Consider the following 16,468-nt stretch of genomic DNA (forward strand, 5'->3'; position numbering starts at 1 on the left):
ATGGCGTCCTTGGGTGACAGCAAGCTAAAGCAGAATCAATAGTGTCTCCTGGCAGCAATAAAGGCTATAAGCATCCTGCAGTGTATCAACAGGTGTAGCAGCAAGTGCTGTTTATTCAGTCCTCACTGGACCACATCTAAAAAACCACACACAACTTCTAGGTTCTCCAATACAAGAAAGATGCCAAGAAGCTGGAGCCAAGTTCAACAAAGGACCAATAAGATAGATAGTCAAGGAGAGAGAGCACAGGATAAAGAAGAAGATGCTGAGAGAGATGCTCAGAAAAGAGAAGGATTTGTGGGACCATGACCGTCACTTTATCATAGAAGGTCACCTGACTGGTCAGGCACAGTCTGTGCTTACTGAAGCTGTGCTGGCTGTCTTGAATCACCTCCTGGTCTCTCATGTGCCTTCAATGAGGATCTATTCCATGATTTCCCAGGCACAGAGGTGAGGCTCACCTATCTCTAGTTCCCTTGTGTCTACTTTTCTCCCCTTTTAAAAAATGTGGCCTGTGGTATCTCCCTTTTTCCATTCACTGGAGTCCTTGCCTGACTGCCATGACTTTTCAAATATCACAGGATCACAGAATATTCTGAGTTGGAAGGGACCTGCAAGGACACCATCAAGTCCAACTCTTAGGTGAATGGCCCATAAAGGGATCAAAGCCATGATCTTGGCATTAGCAGCATGCTCCAACCAACTGAGACAATCTCAGGGTATGATGGAGAGAGGCTTGGAATCAGCCAGCTCCCTCAAGACCTGAGATGCCTGTCATCAGGCCCCACAAATTTGTAGTTATACATTCAGTTTCATGGGGTGATCTGGGAGCCACTCAGAGTAGCAAGCAAAACACTTTTCTAGAATCAAGGTGTAGCTGAGTTATTGAGATTAATAATCAACTTTTGAAGACTCCTGTGCTGCTGCAGCTACCATTTAAGAGTAGTAGTCTCTGCCACTGCTGGGAATCTACAGGTAAAAAGCCCAGAATCCCCAAGATGTACTACAGCCCCAGGAATGCATGTGATCTTGATGCTGCAGTGGGAGAGAGACAGCTTACTGAGAGAAGCTACAATTCTTAATAGACTCCATCAGTGCTGCACAGAGGAAATTAGGCAGTTCTGCATGTATAAGTCAGAGCAGGTCAGTGGCTAGGAGTAGCATTTGCTGTCTAGATAGAGTTCACTGTTTATTTCCCCGTTTAAATGAAAAAAAAACCCAACAACCTCACCAGCAGCATTATCACAGCACACTCGGTCTGGAAACTAGCCACATCCCACCTCCAGCTCCAAGCTCTGTCCTTTTATAAAGCCAGTCGCTACCTGTTCTCCTCTGTAGATAACATACTCAGCATAAGCAAGTCCATTCACGCTTGGCCTGCCAATAACAGAATGGTGGCCAGGAGGGGCATGAGCCATTTTCATTGTGCTGAACTGAAGAAAGGATTTTCCAAGGGTCACTCTACAGAAGAGCATTTGTCTAAAACAAAAAAGAGAGCATCATTTTCAAATATCTTGCTAGTATGCTTCCAGAATGATTTCAGTCTTTTGAGTTTATTTCATTAGAATTAATTTCTCAAGGATCTTTAGAGAAACACTTTAAGAATACAGTTTTAAGACTGTATAAAACCTGTCACAAAAAAATATTTCATGACAAACAGAAGGGAACATACAGTTTGTTTAGCCCTCACATGGAAGCCTGTTCTAGTTAATTTTATATAAAGCTGTTGAAAGAAGCTGGAACTGTCTGTGTTCCTACCAACAGGGAATGGACAGGTGTCAATGTGCGAGAAACACATTGATATACTCCAGACAAAACAAAACTGAGATTAAGTCCAGTTCCAAAATTATCTACCTCCAAAATTAACTCACCCACGATACAACACTGTACTGCTGACTACCACTTTGACTGCAGTTTTGTCCTGAGAGTGCCTGGAATTTAAATGCTATTTTCCCCTGACTCTTCATATTCAAACCTGCTGTTTCAAGCCTCTTTACTGAGACACAGCTCACTTCGATTTATACTCATTGCATGCTTAGATGTAATTTTTGACCTTCCTGTGGGACTTGCTGCATTTGTATGCATTTTTCTTCAGCCCTGACAAATGGAAAACTGCATTTTTCCTGCCATGACCAAGCTCAAGTGGCCATTCTTTGCCTGCAGGTCACCCTGCGCCATGATCATAACAAGCAGGACAGCCAGAGTTATGTGTGGGGAGCTCTGCTGGACTCCTACCTGTGGCAGATGTAACAAGACCTGTCTTTGTGTGTGGGACAGCCAGTTCCTCCCCCTATTCCGTACACATATTGGTTACTTTTTGAGGAGTTCTCAGCAAAGTAAATTCCAGCTCCAAACATTCCTCCAATGTATGCATGCCTTTCATCAAACCCTTTGTGAATGATAGCATTAATAAATGGAGACCCTAGAACAATAACACAAAAAGACACATACTTGTTAAGTTGTACAGTAATACAAGACTCAATGTCAAGAGTAGTTTATTTGCCTCAAATAGACCATTAAATACCAGAAAGTGTGCTCAGTCATCTGCAAGGGGGCGATACCCAGCAGGATGAAGTGATGTGTGGGATTTATCATTATATACCAAAATCCCATGTGTGACTCATTTCTTACTCATTTCACAGATCTCATTAAATGGCTTTACCCCCACTTACATTTCAGTGCAATTTATCTTGTCAAAGCCCACCCTCTCCAGGAGCCAGCACTGGTTAAGGTAGGGCAAAGGTGTCAGGACAATCATACCCAAAATCAATTTCCTGTACAGAATCGTAGAAGAATCTAGGGCAGAAGGACTTCAGACAATTGTCATTTGCAGGCATTTACAGAGAAATCTTGCTGAAACACACAGTTAGTTTTGATTCCTTTCCCTGATACTTGCTGAAGCACTAGGGTAAAACACTTTTATTGTGTGCTGCTCCCCTCATTTAGAAGATATCATGTCTTTCTCACAGAAATGTAACATCATCTCAGCAGCTTTACTGGAAATTACTAAGACATGGCTTAGCAGAAAGCCTTTCCTTTTCCTTAAAAAACCGAAACATAATAAAAGTATTTCTTATCTAATGTAGTTTTCTTGACTGCAGTAACCACACAGAGTAACTCCACCACCCCCACACTCCCAATGCACCCCCAGCATTTCTAGTGTAGAAACACGATTACTTGCATAGGATGGTGACACAGCAACAATAACATTGCCTGTGGGTCCTTGCAAGGTTTGGGTTTTTTTTGTTAAATACCAATACATACAAAGAGACATTACTTCTTTACCATGAAACAACATGCGCTCGTTGTGATGATTATGATTCTCCTCTGAGACCTCCTTCTGTCTGTGACAGAATCTCTCCCGCAACTTCTTGTTCACTACCTTTTGAATCTGCAGTAGAACAATAGATCCAACCATGCTGTTACCATACACTTCAATCACACATTTTTGAATTGCAATTGAAATGAAATACAGTTTCACAGAGTTCACATTAATTTGACAGGGAAACTGACAGCAAGACGTGAATGCTATGAAGAAACCCCATGGCTGTTCTGCACACAAGGCTGAAGTTTCTCAAACAACTCTGTAGTACACACCTGTAAATGGTTAAAACTACTGTGAAACTGCAGCCTAAGTTCTCAGGTTTAAGACCAACTTTCAGACTTCTCACAGAGTCTGCAATACCCAAAGAACAACAAACTCTGATACTCCTTCCCTCTCTGCTTTGAGCTCTGTTGATTGATCTCATCTAGCTCTTTGAAACTTGCTGTCTAGTTTAGGTTTATTTTTTATTAAAATAATCAACTTTTGATTCTTTTAATAAAAAATATCAAGATATGCTGTTTAATCTGTCTATATAATTTTAGCCACATGCTCTAATACCACTGTTTCTGTAAAGGACTTTACCATTGGTTGGGAGTAGGATGGAAGCAGAGTTTACTATAAGGACACATGATCTGTCAGATCAAGTTGCAAAGGCTCTGCACAGGCTTACTTTTCAAAGAGATAGGCAGCACATGTTTGCTGGAGCTCAGAAACCAAGTTCTGTTCTGATTCCCTCTATTTCCTTCTCCCGAGAAAAAGAAACCAGAAAGTGTACTTTGCCTCAAAAAGACAATACTATTTTCTGGAATACCATGGCTTGGAAAATGCATTTTTCTAGTTTGCAAGGGCAAAGGAGGTGGTGCCAAGCTGGAAAATTGCATAGTGAGATAGAAACTTCTTATTAGAAGTCATGATCATCCTTTCACACATGCACACCCCCCAAATCTCCTTTAAAACTGCAAGGAAAGACTACACTGAAGAAAAAAAATATGTGTTGCAAGGGTCAAACACAGAAGTTATAGGCCTCTAAAAATCAATCAGGTTCTTCACCACCTCTGTCTTCAACATCAGTTCTTCAGACTCCCTTAGGAGTCCATTCCTCCTTCATTCCCTGTGCAGAGCACACATTCATTTTAGCACTTGTGTTAACCTGTTCCTGAACATCATTTCAACAAAGAACTTTAAATATAAAAGGGCAAACCATTAAACTGATTCTGCCTGCTGATGTAAATACTAACATACTTCACCACATAAAAATGAGAGGTTTCAAAAGTTACCCTGATGACATTGTATCTGTTGAAGATCCCACCAGCATTTCCACCATCCCGATGCTCCCGGATTGTACTTTGCATCTACATAAAAAGCCAAAATGAATGTTCAGCACATAAACCTTCCCAGAAAGGCTAAAAGTATCCATGCAATGTGTCAGTATATCACTGGCAACCAGAGACAGCCTTGATGGAAAATAAATTCAAAAGTGTAAAAAAAAAACCCAACAACAAAAACAAATCCAATATTAAATCGAGGTATACCCTAATTTCTCAAGCACCCAACACATTATGCTGTTCCACAACAGGGAAGCTGGATGATGCAATCCAATCTTGTAATAAAAATCCACATAAAAAAAGGAGAATAACGGTACTTGCTATCAAAATAATATACAACTATAAAATCTTCTTTAAATTAGAAAAAAAATCTTTGAAAATTAATATACAAAAAATATCACTTCATAGTAATAAAAATGTGATTTTAATGAGTTTAGTTTGCATTTCTTAGTATTAGGGAAATACCTGCACTGTGAATTCTCATATGTCATTAGCAAAGCATTTCTGATTCCCTCAGAAATAGTTTTATTGTGTCTTTTGGAGAAGTATTTACAGCCACAGTAACAGTATTTTGTAACAGTTCAAATAAATATTCCAATTTACTCTGGCAGACAAGTGATCCTTTCTTGCAGAGAAGTTTATATGAAAGATCTGCACAAGCACCAGTTTATGAAGTTACTAATAAAAAAATATGCCCATCTAAGCTGTCAGCAATCCTGATTATGTAGACTTTTTAAAAGGCTCCAAACACTTCTGCGCTATAGTTCAGGAACATGACACAAATAGCAAATGCACAATAAAATGGAGTTTCCACCAAACACGACTCTTCAGGAAGTCTCTTTTCATTTATGTTTTTTTCTTTCAAAATGGTATGTGCCTGTAGTTTACTTAAATAAAAGAACATGTGTATATGTGGGAGGAAAATCACAGTCAATTCTCAATCATCCAAGAGCTGTTTATCCGGGTTACAGATTAACTAACCCACTGAGACAACAGAAAACAAGCTGGTTCACCGAAAATGCCTACTAGAGAATTGCAAGGCCTTGATGCCTTGGTGTCACACACAGCTTTTAATTTTCACAGGTTCACCCACCTACAGAAAGCTGTGCAAACCCTCCCTATGAGACAATATCCAAGACAAGATCCAAAATACAACAAAAAAATAAAACTGGGATAACACTAAGTGATCAGAAATCACTTATAAAAGAAATTGGCAGGACGTGGCAAAATAATTTCTATCATTATTCTATACGAAAAGACAAATGAAGAAGCCTAAACTTCATGTCAGAGCTATGTAATTCATACACCAAAGCCTATTTTAAGCACTTTCAACATGTATTGCACACTTTAGCTCTGACAGGTTATCAGTGAAAAGAAAAATATATGGCCCCTGAAGCATTAAGAAAGGACTTGGATTACCTCCTCTTCTACAGACTGATACTCCTTATCATCAGGAGCCAGGTCAAGGAGAATGGTCCCCTGACTCACACAGTGGAAAGTCAAATAGGGATTGGTACCTGCAAAGAGAAAGAATGAAAAGGAGCAAAAATCAACGGAAAAACCAATACTGGCTGTATTTGTATCCATCATCATCATCATTGTTCTTCTTTAACAACCCCAGTACACCAGGAAAAGCAAAATAAACACAAGGCATCAGCACAACCTCAAAAAGATAAAAGTGCTTTCATTAGCAGCAGAGGCTTTAAAAGAGAGAACAAAAAGTATGTGGGACAAAACTGCCCTTCCATAGAATTGCCTTTCTATAGAAACATCTCAGAAGCATGGGGCAACTAAAACCCTATTAGGCCTATCCTATCAAGCCTGTGCGTAGGTACGTAGGGGAAATCAATCCAAAAGCTCCTCTCTGGGTGAAAAAGGGTCCTGAGAAATGGACATAGCTTCCATTCTCTGAAAAGGCAAGTGATCACTTGGTCTGGTATCTCCTTAATATATTCTTCAGCTATCACAACCCACTCAGCCACCATGTCTGCAGCAAATACACTTTCCTGACATTCAGATTCTTTTAAGTCCTGGTGACAATGCCTACATTTAGAGAAAGTGACTTATGGGAGCCTGCTGTGTGCTACACTTAGACTAGTCAGTAAACGTGACATATTTACCTTGCTGACCTCCTAGAAGTCTCTCCACACCCTTTATTAACTTGTGGCGATGTCCATATGCATTGATCCCAATTTCTTTAAGTTCCTCATGCCCCATGTCAGCCAACACATCCAGGGTTATCTGGAAAGGTGAAAGATAACAAAAATCAAACCTGGCCTGACTTTCAAGGCTGAACACCTATCACTTCAGAAAATGCAACCAAGACCATAAAGGTAGATAATGTTTTGCTTTACTTTTACTTGCTGCCACCTTCTGGCAAACCTCACCCTATCACAGGACCATTCCCAGGTGCTACAGCCTGAAATTGTGCAAAACTTTTACTTCCCTCACACCAGATAGTAAGAGCTGGTTCTTGCAGAAGGTTCTCACAAACAGTTTTACTTTGGTAGAAGGGGGATGCATTGAAATGCTGGCATAAATATGGGAATGCTTTTGAAGCATTCAGAGTTTCACAGCATTGTACAATTCATTATTTTCACTACACAAGCAGAAATTAATATTCTACAAGCTTACTAATAACAAACCAAGGTGAAAAAGTGCATGGGAAGGTAGCGCTTGGAAGAACCAGATAAAAGAATAAGTTTAAAACAGATAAGCTTGTTTTTTCTACAAAGAAACTTACAAGAAGAGCTAAATGATTTCAAAACGATGAATATATTGAATCTAATCTGCATTGTTAAATCTTATTAGCAGGGGAGGATCTTAACAGGTTAGGACTTCAGTAAATGAAAGTAAAACAAGACCAGCTAAGCAACAAGAAGGTGTGAAAAGTATTAAGAAAACCTGAGAAGGTTGGTTTCCTTCTGAATAGAAACAGTTGCAAATTAAAGAGAAGAGAGGCTTCATATATCAGAAGGGGAAAAGTTCTATGGTATTTTATCTTTGAAGAGATACCTCCTAGAACATTTTATAGAAACAGCTGTAACTGTAAACAACACATTACATTTCAAACCTTCGTTTCCTGATTTCTCAATAAAAGATTAGTAGCAGAGGCCAGAGGAAAAAATAATCATCAAATCCAGTCTCTTGCACTTGGTACCTTTTACTTCCACACAAACATCCATCTCAGTCATGTAAACTGATCTATTTAACTGCAACATGTTAAATTTAAGAAACAGTACATAAAAGGAATCTACTAGTACATTACAGGCACTTCTGTTGTAAAACGTAATGTAAACTGGAGAAACTTATATTAGTAGTACTCTTTTCATATACTGTGAGTTATCAATAAATCTGGTTTTGTTCCCCTATTTCTCAATGACATTTAAAAGTTAGCCCAGCATAACCCAGTTAATGCTATGGTCCTACCTAATAGGAAATGTAGTTATTGCATTCTGTACTGTGACTACTCTCATGCTAGGTTTTTATTTCAGCATATAGTCAAACTAGAGGATTCCCTAGATTTAACCAAAGTATCATATGTAGCACTACAGGTGGTGAAAGGCTTGTCTGGCTGTCAAGACTGCTGAAGGACAAACACAGGTGACATTTAAACCTAACTTTGTTATAGTCATCATGTTCAAAGTTCACAAGGTCCAAAATAACTCTCAGAATACAAGCCAAATGGCAGTCACAGTTTATGTGTAAGTGAAAGCTACTTGACACCTGAATCCAACAAGAAAAGATTTATTTTTCTGTAGATTTTGCAACTTCACCTTATTGTATTTGGAAATTCATTTGCAGAAAACTGAAAGAAAACTTGACCACACTTGTTTTTCTGTAGATGTGAAGTGTGAGTTTTTTCCTTCCCTTTTTCAATTAGAAAATTAAAATGTCACTTGAATTTATAACCTTAGTTTATCTCCTACACACAGAAATAGAGATGAGGCTTGCCACTTACCTGCTCTGTCTCAAAGATGTCCCGAAGGTGCTCAAGACCCAGGCTTTTTAGGAACTGGGTAATGTTCATGTCAAGACCTGAAACTATTAGAGAAGAAACAAGTCTTTATATCCTAGGATCTGAAGTAACAAAAACCAAACCAACCACCTTAAAAAAAAAAAAAATCAAGCAATACCACTGATTCTCTCAAAATTCCAAACTCTGATTCTTTTCACAATCAATTTGTCTATGTCTGTAATAAACCATCTACTTCCATTGTCTGCAAAGCTCATCACCATTCCCTCTTCAGAATCAACAACTAAAAGCCCAAACCATCTGTGACAGGCTCATACTGCAAAGAGCAGGAAAAAAAGGGTGGGTATATTTTTGCTATGTGACCCCCCGCTTAGATTCTGACCTAAAGCATGGACTCCAGATACCAATCAAAGGGTTTTAAAGCCTTGGCAAAATCTCCCAGCCATCACAATCATAACTCCTTCATCAAAATAATTCTCATTGGATTTTCTTTATAAAGTCAATGAACATCTGGGCACATAATCAGATCTGCATTTGGAGTCAGACCTAATGACTGACAGCAAACATAGATGAACAGTTAATAATGAGCAGTTAACAAGCATCAGACACTTTAAAACACAGATAACAGTTCAAACTGCACAGTATTTTCTGGCTAGTCAGAAATGCTTTTCAGATAAACCAAGGCCTATTTTGATACTAAACTACAGTACTTCTGGCAATGTAAACTTGTCCAGCAGCAAATGCACCTTCTCCTTCCTTCCTGTCAGTTCCTGCTGCTCCATCTCCAGCATTTGATGCCCCCGCTACGGCCAGTTCTGCCAGTGGCCCCGTGAGGTTATCTATGCTGCTGGCAGCAGAGAGGCAGGACGGTGTAGATGCTGGTGAGATCACAGAGGCACTAACAACAGTAGCTTGAGGCTTGAAGCATGTAGGCAAAGCTTCTGGAGGCATTGCATCTATCAGCAAAGCTCGGATATCATCAGCCTGAAAAACAGAAAGAATACCCAACATTAGGTCCTACTATCACAAGTTACTGATCTCTGGAAATAGTTAATTGTTTTATTTGATTGCTCTGTTCCCCATTAGAAAGAAAACTGCCAGCTTCTGTTACAGGGGAATTCACAGTGGCAAGAACATTTTGATTCACCACTCAAAACAGGTGAATCAGATTCTCCCCATTTCTAAAGGTATTTAAGAAGCTACATCTAATTTTTTTCTGGCACCTTGACTTTCTAAGTGCTAAAGCCAGGGAGAACAATGCAGCAACTTTATTTGAAATCCTTCAGAACCTAAGACAGGAAATGACACTTCTTAATTTCTCTGTCAGGCTCAACTTAAGGTGGACTGGAACAAGGTTTCAGTGGAAAGACTACTACTGCCTTTGCTATAATCACATCTCTTGGGCTAGAATAGAAAAAAAAAAAAAGACAGGAGCTCAGGAGAAGTATGATCTTAGCTAACAGCTGGATTTTGGCTTTGTTGACTAAATGAAGCAACACCCTCATCTTCAAGAATTTCCTTCTTAAGACATCCTTATTTTCCCCTGGAGAAATCCAATAATTTTCATATTCTTCTTTCATATCGCAAAGCAAGTTTTCTAGAGTTCAGATTACTCTGGAGGATATTTCTCAAACTCTCCATAAATAAATCAACAACCCTAAAAGATACTTGCACTGAGATTAGACACAGCATCCAATTTGGTTGCATTATCTATTGCATCAAGATTGTTTAAGCTGGGGCATACATGTTCATATAACCTTATTAGGCTTTTAAACCATTGACAAGAAAGTTTACAGATGCCAGTTTTATAAAAAGTTTGACAGCCACCTACAAATTTTGGAGGTAGAATGAATTCTTTGGAATGTTGTTTTTGAGTTTTAAAAAAAGGAACTGAGGTAATATGGAGGCACTAAACATAATAATCCATTAAATGTTCCCATTCCTCTAAAGGCCCATCTAGTGTTCCTTCTAGGTTCAAAGAAATAATCGCCAACAGTACACAGACTGACCTTCACCAGAGACATTTCAGAGAGTTTTACTTCTGGGAATGAGGAGACTGATCCCAGGAGTGAATCCTCAAGGAGAAGCAAACCTTAAATCACAAGCCATGCTAAGATTTCAGCCAAAGGAAAATGCCACAACGGCACTCAGGAGATGCCCTTCTCTCTCCACCACAGCACAAATGAAAGCTGAGGACTGCTGATGCCATGGAGCCATAGAAAAGAATTTAATAGGCAGAGTATATCCTCCAGAGCTGCCTGTGGCTGGCTAACATGAACTTACTGTTGCCAAGTCTAGTGGTGTCTGACCCTCTTGGTTCTTCATGGTTGGATCTGCTCCATGAGCTAACAGCAGGGCACAGAGCTGTGTCCTTCCTTTTTGTGCAGCTTCATGCAAAGGTGTGAATGCCCATTTATCTGTTGCATTTACACATGTATTATATTTGATCAACAGTGCTGCTATGTCCACATGCTGGAAAACACAAGAAAATCTTAATCATCATGACACTGGTAAAACATTCCTTTTTCATGCTGGAGGTAATGGTGCCTAGAGACTCTTTCCTGTAACTCATTCTGCCTCCTGTGTCACAGGAGCAGCACACTTCTCCAGATACCAATTTATACTGCAGCTCCACAGTCATCTGTGTCTGTCTGTGCACTACCAGATCATTCACCAGCACATGAAGAATTGGGATCAGGCACAGAAGTGGATTTCTGTCAAATCACCCCAAGTACATAGCATGAAGTTTGTGCCAGCTGTATTAGCAGACATGATACTTAACCCTGCATAAAAAAGTTATTCGTGGACAAATTTGAACTGGTAAATTTACAGGGCTTCAACTTTTGTGACACAATACTTGAAGCTCTGAAGATCAATGTGTTTTGCTACTGAGTCACCCCACGTGTATACAGAAGTCTTTGTTGTACTTTCTTTCTTGCAAGACTTTGAACTCATCTGTGGCAGCACAGATCTGTTCTATCTTCAATCATATTTTATGAGAGCTATAATTGATAAAATGTATTATGAGTGTCACAATGAACAGCTGTTTTACATGGGTTATGAAAATAACGAACCTAAAAACCCATGATTCCATCAATATACTGTCCTTGAAGTCTCCCAAGTAAAAATAAGAGAAAACTGACAAATGAGATTTTTGCCTGCCTCTAACCAGCAGATCTTTCTTGTGCAAGACAGAAAGAAAAAAAAAAAAGCAGATAGTCAAAATGAGTGGGTAGGAGTATGAAACACTGAAATTGTAAGCAGAAGCACAAAGAATTGCCAAGGGATTTCCTTTTTCCTCTCAATGGCAATTAAGTGACTCTTTGCAGCTGTCATAAAATAGGTTGGTCTCTGAACAAAAAAGTGTGGTTTGAAAACATTGCAAACTCCATTCTGCTTCTCTGCCAAACTTTTAAAGCAATTGCTGTTTCTGTGATTTTTCTGTCACAGAAAGCCCTATTGAGGGACATACAGCATGCAGTGCTGGGTGGGAGAACTGAGGAAACTTTGTGAGGAAAAGGCAGAGCCTGTGAAACTTGCCAGCTGGTAACTTGTGAAACTAGTACTCATCTCCTCTCTACCTCCCATTACAGAGATCTGAACAGGCTGATGACAGCTCAGAGAGAAGTGTGGGATGCCAGGAAAGGTATGCAGCAACTCTTAACTAATTAAGCGGATGGAAAAGCACCAAACACCGCCTTTTAACTAGAGGATGCAAGGCAACCAGGTTAGATTAACATTATGACTTTTAGAAATGATAATCGGCTAAAATCAATTTCTGACATTTCTCTATGCCAACAAGAAATGTTTTGGGTTTGTGTAAAATGTGTGTTTTGTTTTCTCACACCAAAGAAAAAACCACAGTATTTCCAACAGAATTTCTCTCTAGATCTTAGCAACATCCTGGGAATTAATGCTTATGGCAGATGCTGATAAACAATATTACTTAGTATTAAGACCCTGTAACATAAAAGAATTCTGTTTCTTTCTAATCTTTCATCAGGATTTGGGGCTTTTTGCTCTTTGGGACACTGGGATCCCAGATTGACATAACGAACCAACACAAATGATGTAGTTTGAGTTCCATTGATGATTTTTTTATAGACAAGGTGAACACTGCACTTTTTTTTTCAATTGCTCTCAACCAAAAGCAATCATCATTTTGTTATGGTCAATTCTCGCAGATTTTGCTGTACTTGTGCCAGGGCCAGGTAAGTAATAGACAAAGTGTATCATGAGATCATCAAACCCATTACTTCATGAGCTTCAGATCCTCTCTCTGACTGTAAGAACAATGCTAGGAGCTTCTCAAGCACTGTCTGTATAATTATTTACAAGAGACTTCTTTCTCACCCAATCCACAACTAACAATGGCTTATAAGCAATCTATTAGACATCTGTGCAACTGGGACACAGATGCTTTCTCCTATATGGAGGAAAGAGGGCCTGCCTCAACAAAGATGGTTTGAACCTGTCAATGCACCCCCCACTGCAGCAGATGGCTTGCTTTGGAGGACAACCACATTACAAACACAGTAGTCCTTCAACTCTAGCAATAGATTCCCACCAAACACCAGCTGTAACACACCTCCACCTCCCTGTCCTCATCTGCACAGGTTCCCCTAGTATTTTCCTCTTCCTTCCATCCAAGTCTTTCAGAGACAACTTGAGGTCTTTTCTGTTTCAAGTATCACCCCAAACCGTTCAATCTGCGCATCTGCTTGCCTGCATAAAAGCTACATTGTAGCAATCTTTCCAAACTGCAGCATTTAACTTCTACAGCGCACCTGAATCTGTGTCCTACTTAATGTGTAGGATTACAAATAGGACTCACAATAGCAACTTAGCCCAATAAATACTTCATCAAAACCTGAACTGTGTTCACAGCAAAACAGCTGCAAAATAAATGGCTTTGGATATGACTTCAAGCAATCCCTTGCTGTTTTACTCATGGCAAGACTGCCTGCACCTACCCCGTAGGATGCTGCATTGTGTAGGGGAATTAATCCTCCTTTGTCCTGCGCATTAACATCAGCACCATGCTCAAGAAGGTATTCAGCTACTTCCAAATTGTTGTAACCAGCTGGAGAAAAACGCACAGGAAAAGAAATTAGGTATTAGGAGAGCTAAACAAAAGAAAAATATTAGACATAAAAGCTCAGGCAATTTTTCAACTACAAAAGTTCCTCTTCCCTAGTAATTGTGTTATCTCCTGAAATACAGCTACCATGGTTAACTCTTTGTACAGGACAATTCTCTGTGAAACTCTTCCTATATCAATCCTGATTCTGGCAAATTACATTTGTATACTTACCATAAATATACAAGTCTTGAAAACCGGGCATGTTACTCACCAGCAAGATGCAGTGGTGTTGAATTTCTTCCCTGGGTGTCTCTGCAATTGATATTTTCTTGAGTACACAGCTTCTGCACTCGTGCCAGGCACCCCTTCTTGGCAGCATCTAGCAAGGCAGCGTCTCCTCGCAGTAAGTCCTGGATATCTGTGTCTCCTTCTTTCACCAAATCCAGAGGAGTGTTCCCATCTCGATTCTTTTTTGTTGGATCAGCTCCGTGCTGCAAAGAGGAAATGGAATGCTAGTGTCACAATCATGGGCAGAGCAGTGCACATAAGTGTGTCACTATTTTGCGAGACAAGATGAGATTTTGCAGACCTACCATAATGAAGTAGTAACTGTACAGATTACTAGGCACATGCAAATAAATTCAGAAGGCTGAGGTCTAAAAACACTAGTCTTAAACACAGCTGTGTGAATCTCAATTACACAGGCAAGAATGGCAGCCCTCTGCAACACCTATCCCTGCTCTCTACTTGCAACTGAAGTATGTTTAAGAACATTTTCTGCATACAGCTATTTCTTACTGTCACAGCATCATGGAAGGAAAGCAAACTGCAAGTATCTTTGGCTGCTCCTCCCCTTCTCCTGAAAACTGGCAGGAATCAAATGGCTGGCAGAGGTACTTCCTGAGCACAACTTTTCTGAGTTAGCAAAATCTAGCCAGGCTCTGAGTTTTACTAAATGTCACCCTGATATTGAAAGGCACTTGTTTAAGAAGGAAACTAGCAAAATACTCTTCTCCACACTCTGCAATAGATAACAGCACCATCTTAAGCAGTTTACAGCTCTTTGGAAGAAGTAAAAAAAAAAAATTTGGTAGACAAGAGGAGTTGAATACTGGAGTGTATCTGTGCTGGTAAAACATGAAGATCAGGCAGTGATAAGAACACAGTACTAGAGCACATGGGGATGAGAAGAGGAACATACAACTACGTAGAACATATGGTTTGAGTCATGTCCACATTCGGTTTTGTGGGAGGACAGCTCCTTCCCTATTGCCTCTCAGCAACAGTGGGGAAAAAACAAAGACTAGATCAAGCAGAGGCAGCTGCTGGTGCTATAGTTCTCTGCTGACCTCTTCAGAATAATCAAGCACAGTGGTCCAATCCCTGCCAGCAAGTCTATCATACCATTTCCCACTAGACTGGGAATGGGAGAACAGCAATAGGAGAACAGAGGGAATTAACTCCTTTGTATTTGGAAGTAGTATAACTGCTCATGATGTAAAGGATAAAGAGGAAGGGACAGAGTATTGATTACCCAGAACCACATCTCTGGTTCTTTTAGGAAGAGACCATTCTTTGCACAAAGCTTTCTAGACAGCAATGACTTCTCTAAGATATAACCTGAAATCCCTTAAATTAAGACTCATCAAAATTGGAACCATTCAAATGTGCCCCAAAATTAAGACCTGAATGAAGAGGTAGAGTCTTCTGAGACCCTCCCAAGGCATAGAAACAAATGAAGGTGGTAATTTCAAAGAAAGCTGACTTTAAAAGACACTGTCTCCAAAATGCCTGATTATTTTTGTTTCCTTCTTCAAGCAGACCAGGAGAGAAGGAGCACAAGTCAGGAGCAGTCAAGCTCAACAGCCACAACTCAGCAGAACTGACAACACTGCCAGCTGGCATAGGAGACACAGCAGGAGAAACCCTGAGTAAAATGCAGTGTGAGCACATACCCACAGACACCCAGAGGCATTGCATCTGTGTCATCTTAAGGGCATATTTAGCTCTTATCTTGTGAAAGAGCAATTAAAAAAAAAAAAAATCAGCACTTTTCTATTTCCCTTGTACATCCATTCAGGATCTTCTGAAGACAAAATATGGGTAAATTCCCAGAAAACGCCAGATCTCCAGAGTCTATAACGCAACACGGTGCTTGAGAGAATACAAGTGTTCCTATAGCCTGAGCTAACATCTCTAATAGAGTGTTACTTTCAGGCCACCACCATGCCTACTTCACAGACAGCTCTTTATATCTCCTAATTTCTGCTGTAGATGTGCTTCAAACTATCATTCTTCTATCTCTGACCACTTTTTTGGTAATCAAGTGAAAAAATTAATGACACAGGAGGGAAATAGTGGGGCTTTGCAGCAGCAAATGAAAAGCGGCTGGGGAAGATCCTCATTATTTTAAGACTATGCATATTCTGACTTTCTCCTACTTTAAATGTTGTGCTTCAGAGGGACATAAGGAGGCAAGGCTGAATGAGGAAATAGGATTGGCAAGAAATTCTACTCTTAGCACCCCCTTTCACCCTCCCAGGGCAGGATCTGACCTTATGTTAAGAAGTTTATCAAACTCATGTTTCTCACTGGAAACATCTTTGTATTACCTCATGCTTTTTACAGGTTCTTCCTCTAAGTATAATGAATATTTATGCCATAGTATATTAACATGCATTTCCTCCAGGAGCTTGATAAATTACGCATTAACATAACTGTTTTAAATTTCTCTCATAACAAAAGCACTTAGGACCCAC

At 39.7% G+C, this 16,468-nt stretch overlaps 1 protein-coding gene across 1 annotated transcript in view; it reads right to left on the minus strand.

The window, feature by feature from the left end:
- Positions 1 to 16,468, minus strand: part of TNKS (tankyrase) — a 145,271-nt gene that overhangs the window by 6,021 nt on the left and 122,782 nt on the right. The window contains exons 16-26 of the mRNA XM_056489026.1: positions 13,981 to 14,200; positions 13,600 to 13,709; positions 10,910 to 11,098; positions 9,373 to 9,610; positions 8,612 to 8,694; positions 6,771 to 6,891; positions 6,070 to 6,167; positions 4,603 to 4,677; positions 3,286 to 3,391; positions 2,236 to 2,422; positions 1,323 to 1,479 (exon numbers count right to left, since the gene is read on the minus strand). Coding sequence (XP_056345001.1) covers positions 1,323 to 1,479; positions 2,236 to 2,422; positions 3,286 to 3,391; positions 4,603 to 4,677; positions 6,070 to 6,167; positions 6,771 to 6,891; positions 8,612 to 8,694; positions 9,373 to 9,610; positions 10,910 to 11,098; positions 13,600 to 13,709; positions 13,981 to 14,200 — 1,584 coding nt within the window. The remainder of the gene's footprint in view (positions 1 to 1,322; positions 1,480 to 2,235; positions 2,423 to 3,285; positions 3,392 to 4,602; positions 4,678 to 6,069; positions 6,168 to 6,770; positions 6,892 to 8,611; positions 8,695 to 9,372; positions 9,611 to 10,909; positions 11,099 to 13,599; positions 13,710 to 13,980; positions 14,201 to 16,468) is intronic.

This window comes from Oenanthe melanoleuca, chromosome 4, assembly GCF_029582105.1.
Source record: "Oenanthe melanoleuca isolate GR-GAL-2019-014 chromosome 4, OMel1.0, whole genome shotgun sequence".
Taxonomy (NCBI): domain Eukaryota; kingdom Metazoa; phylum Chordata; class Aves; order Passeriformes; family Muscicapidae; genus Oenanthe; species Oenanthe melanoleuca.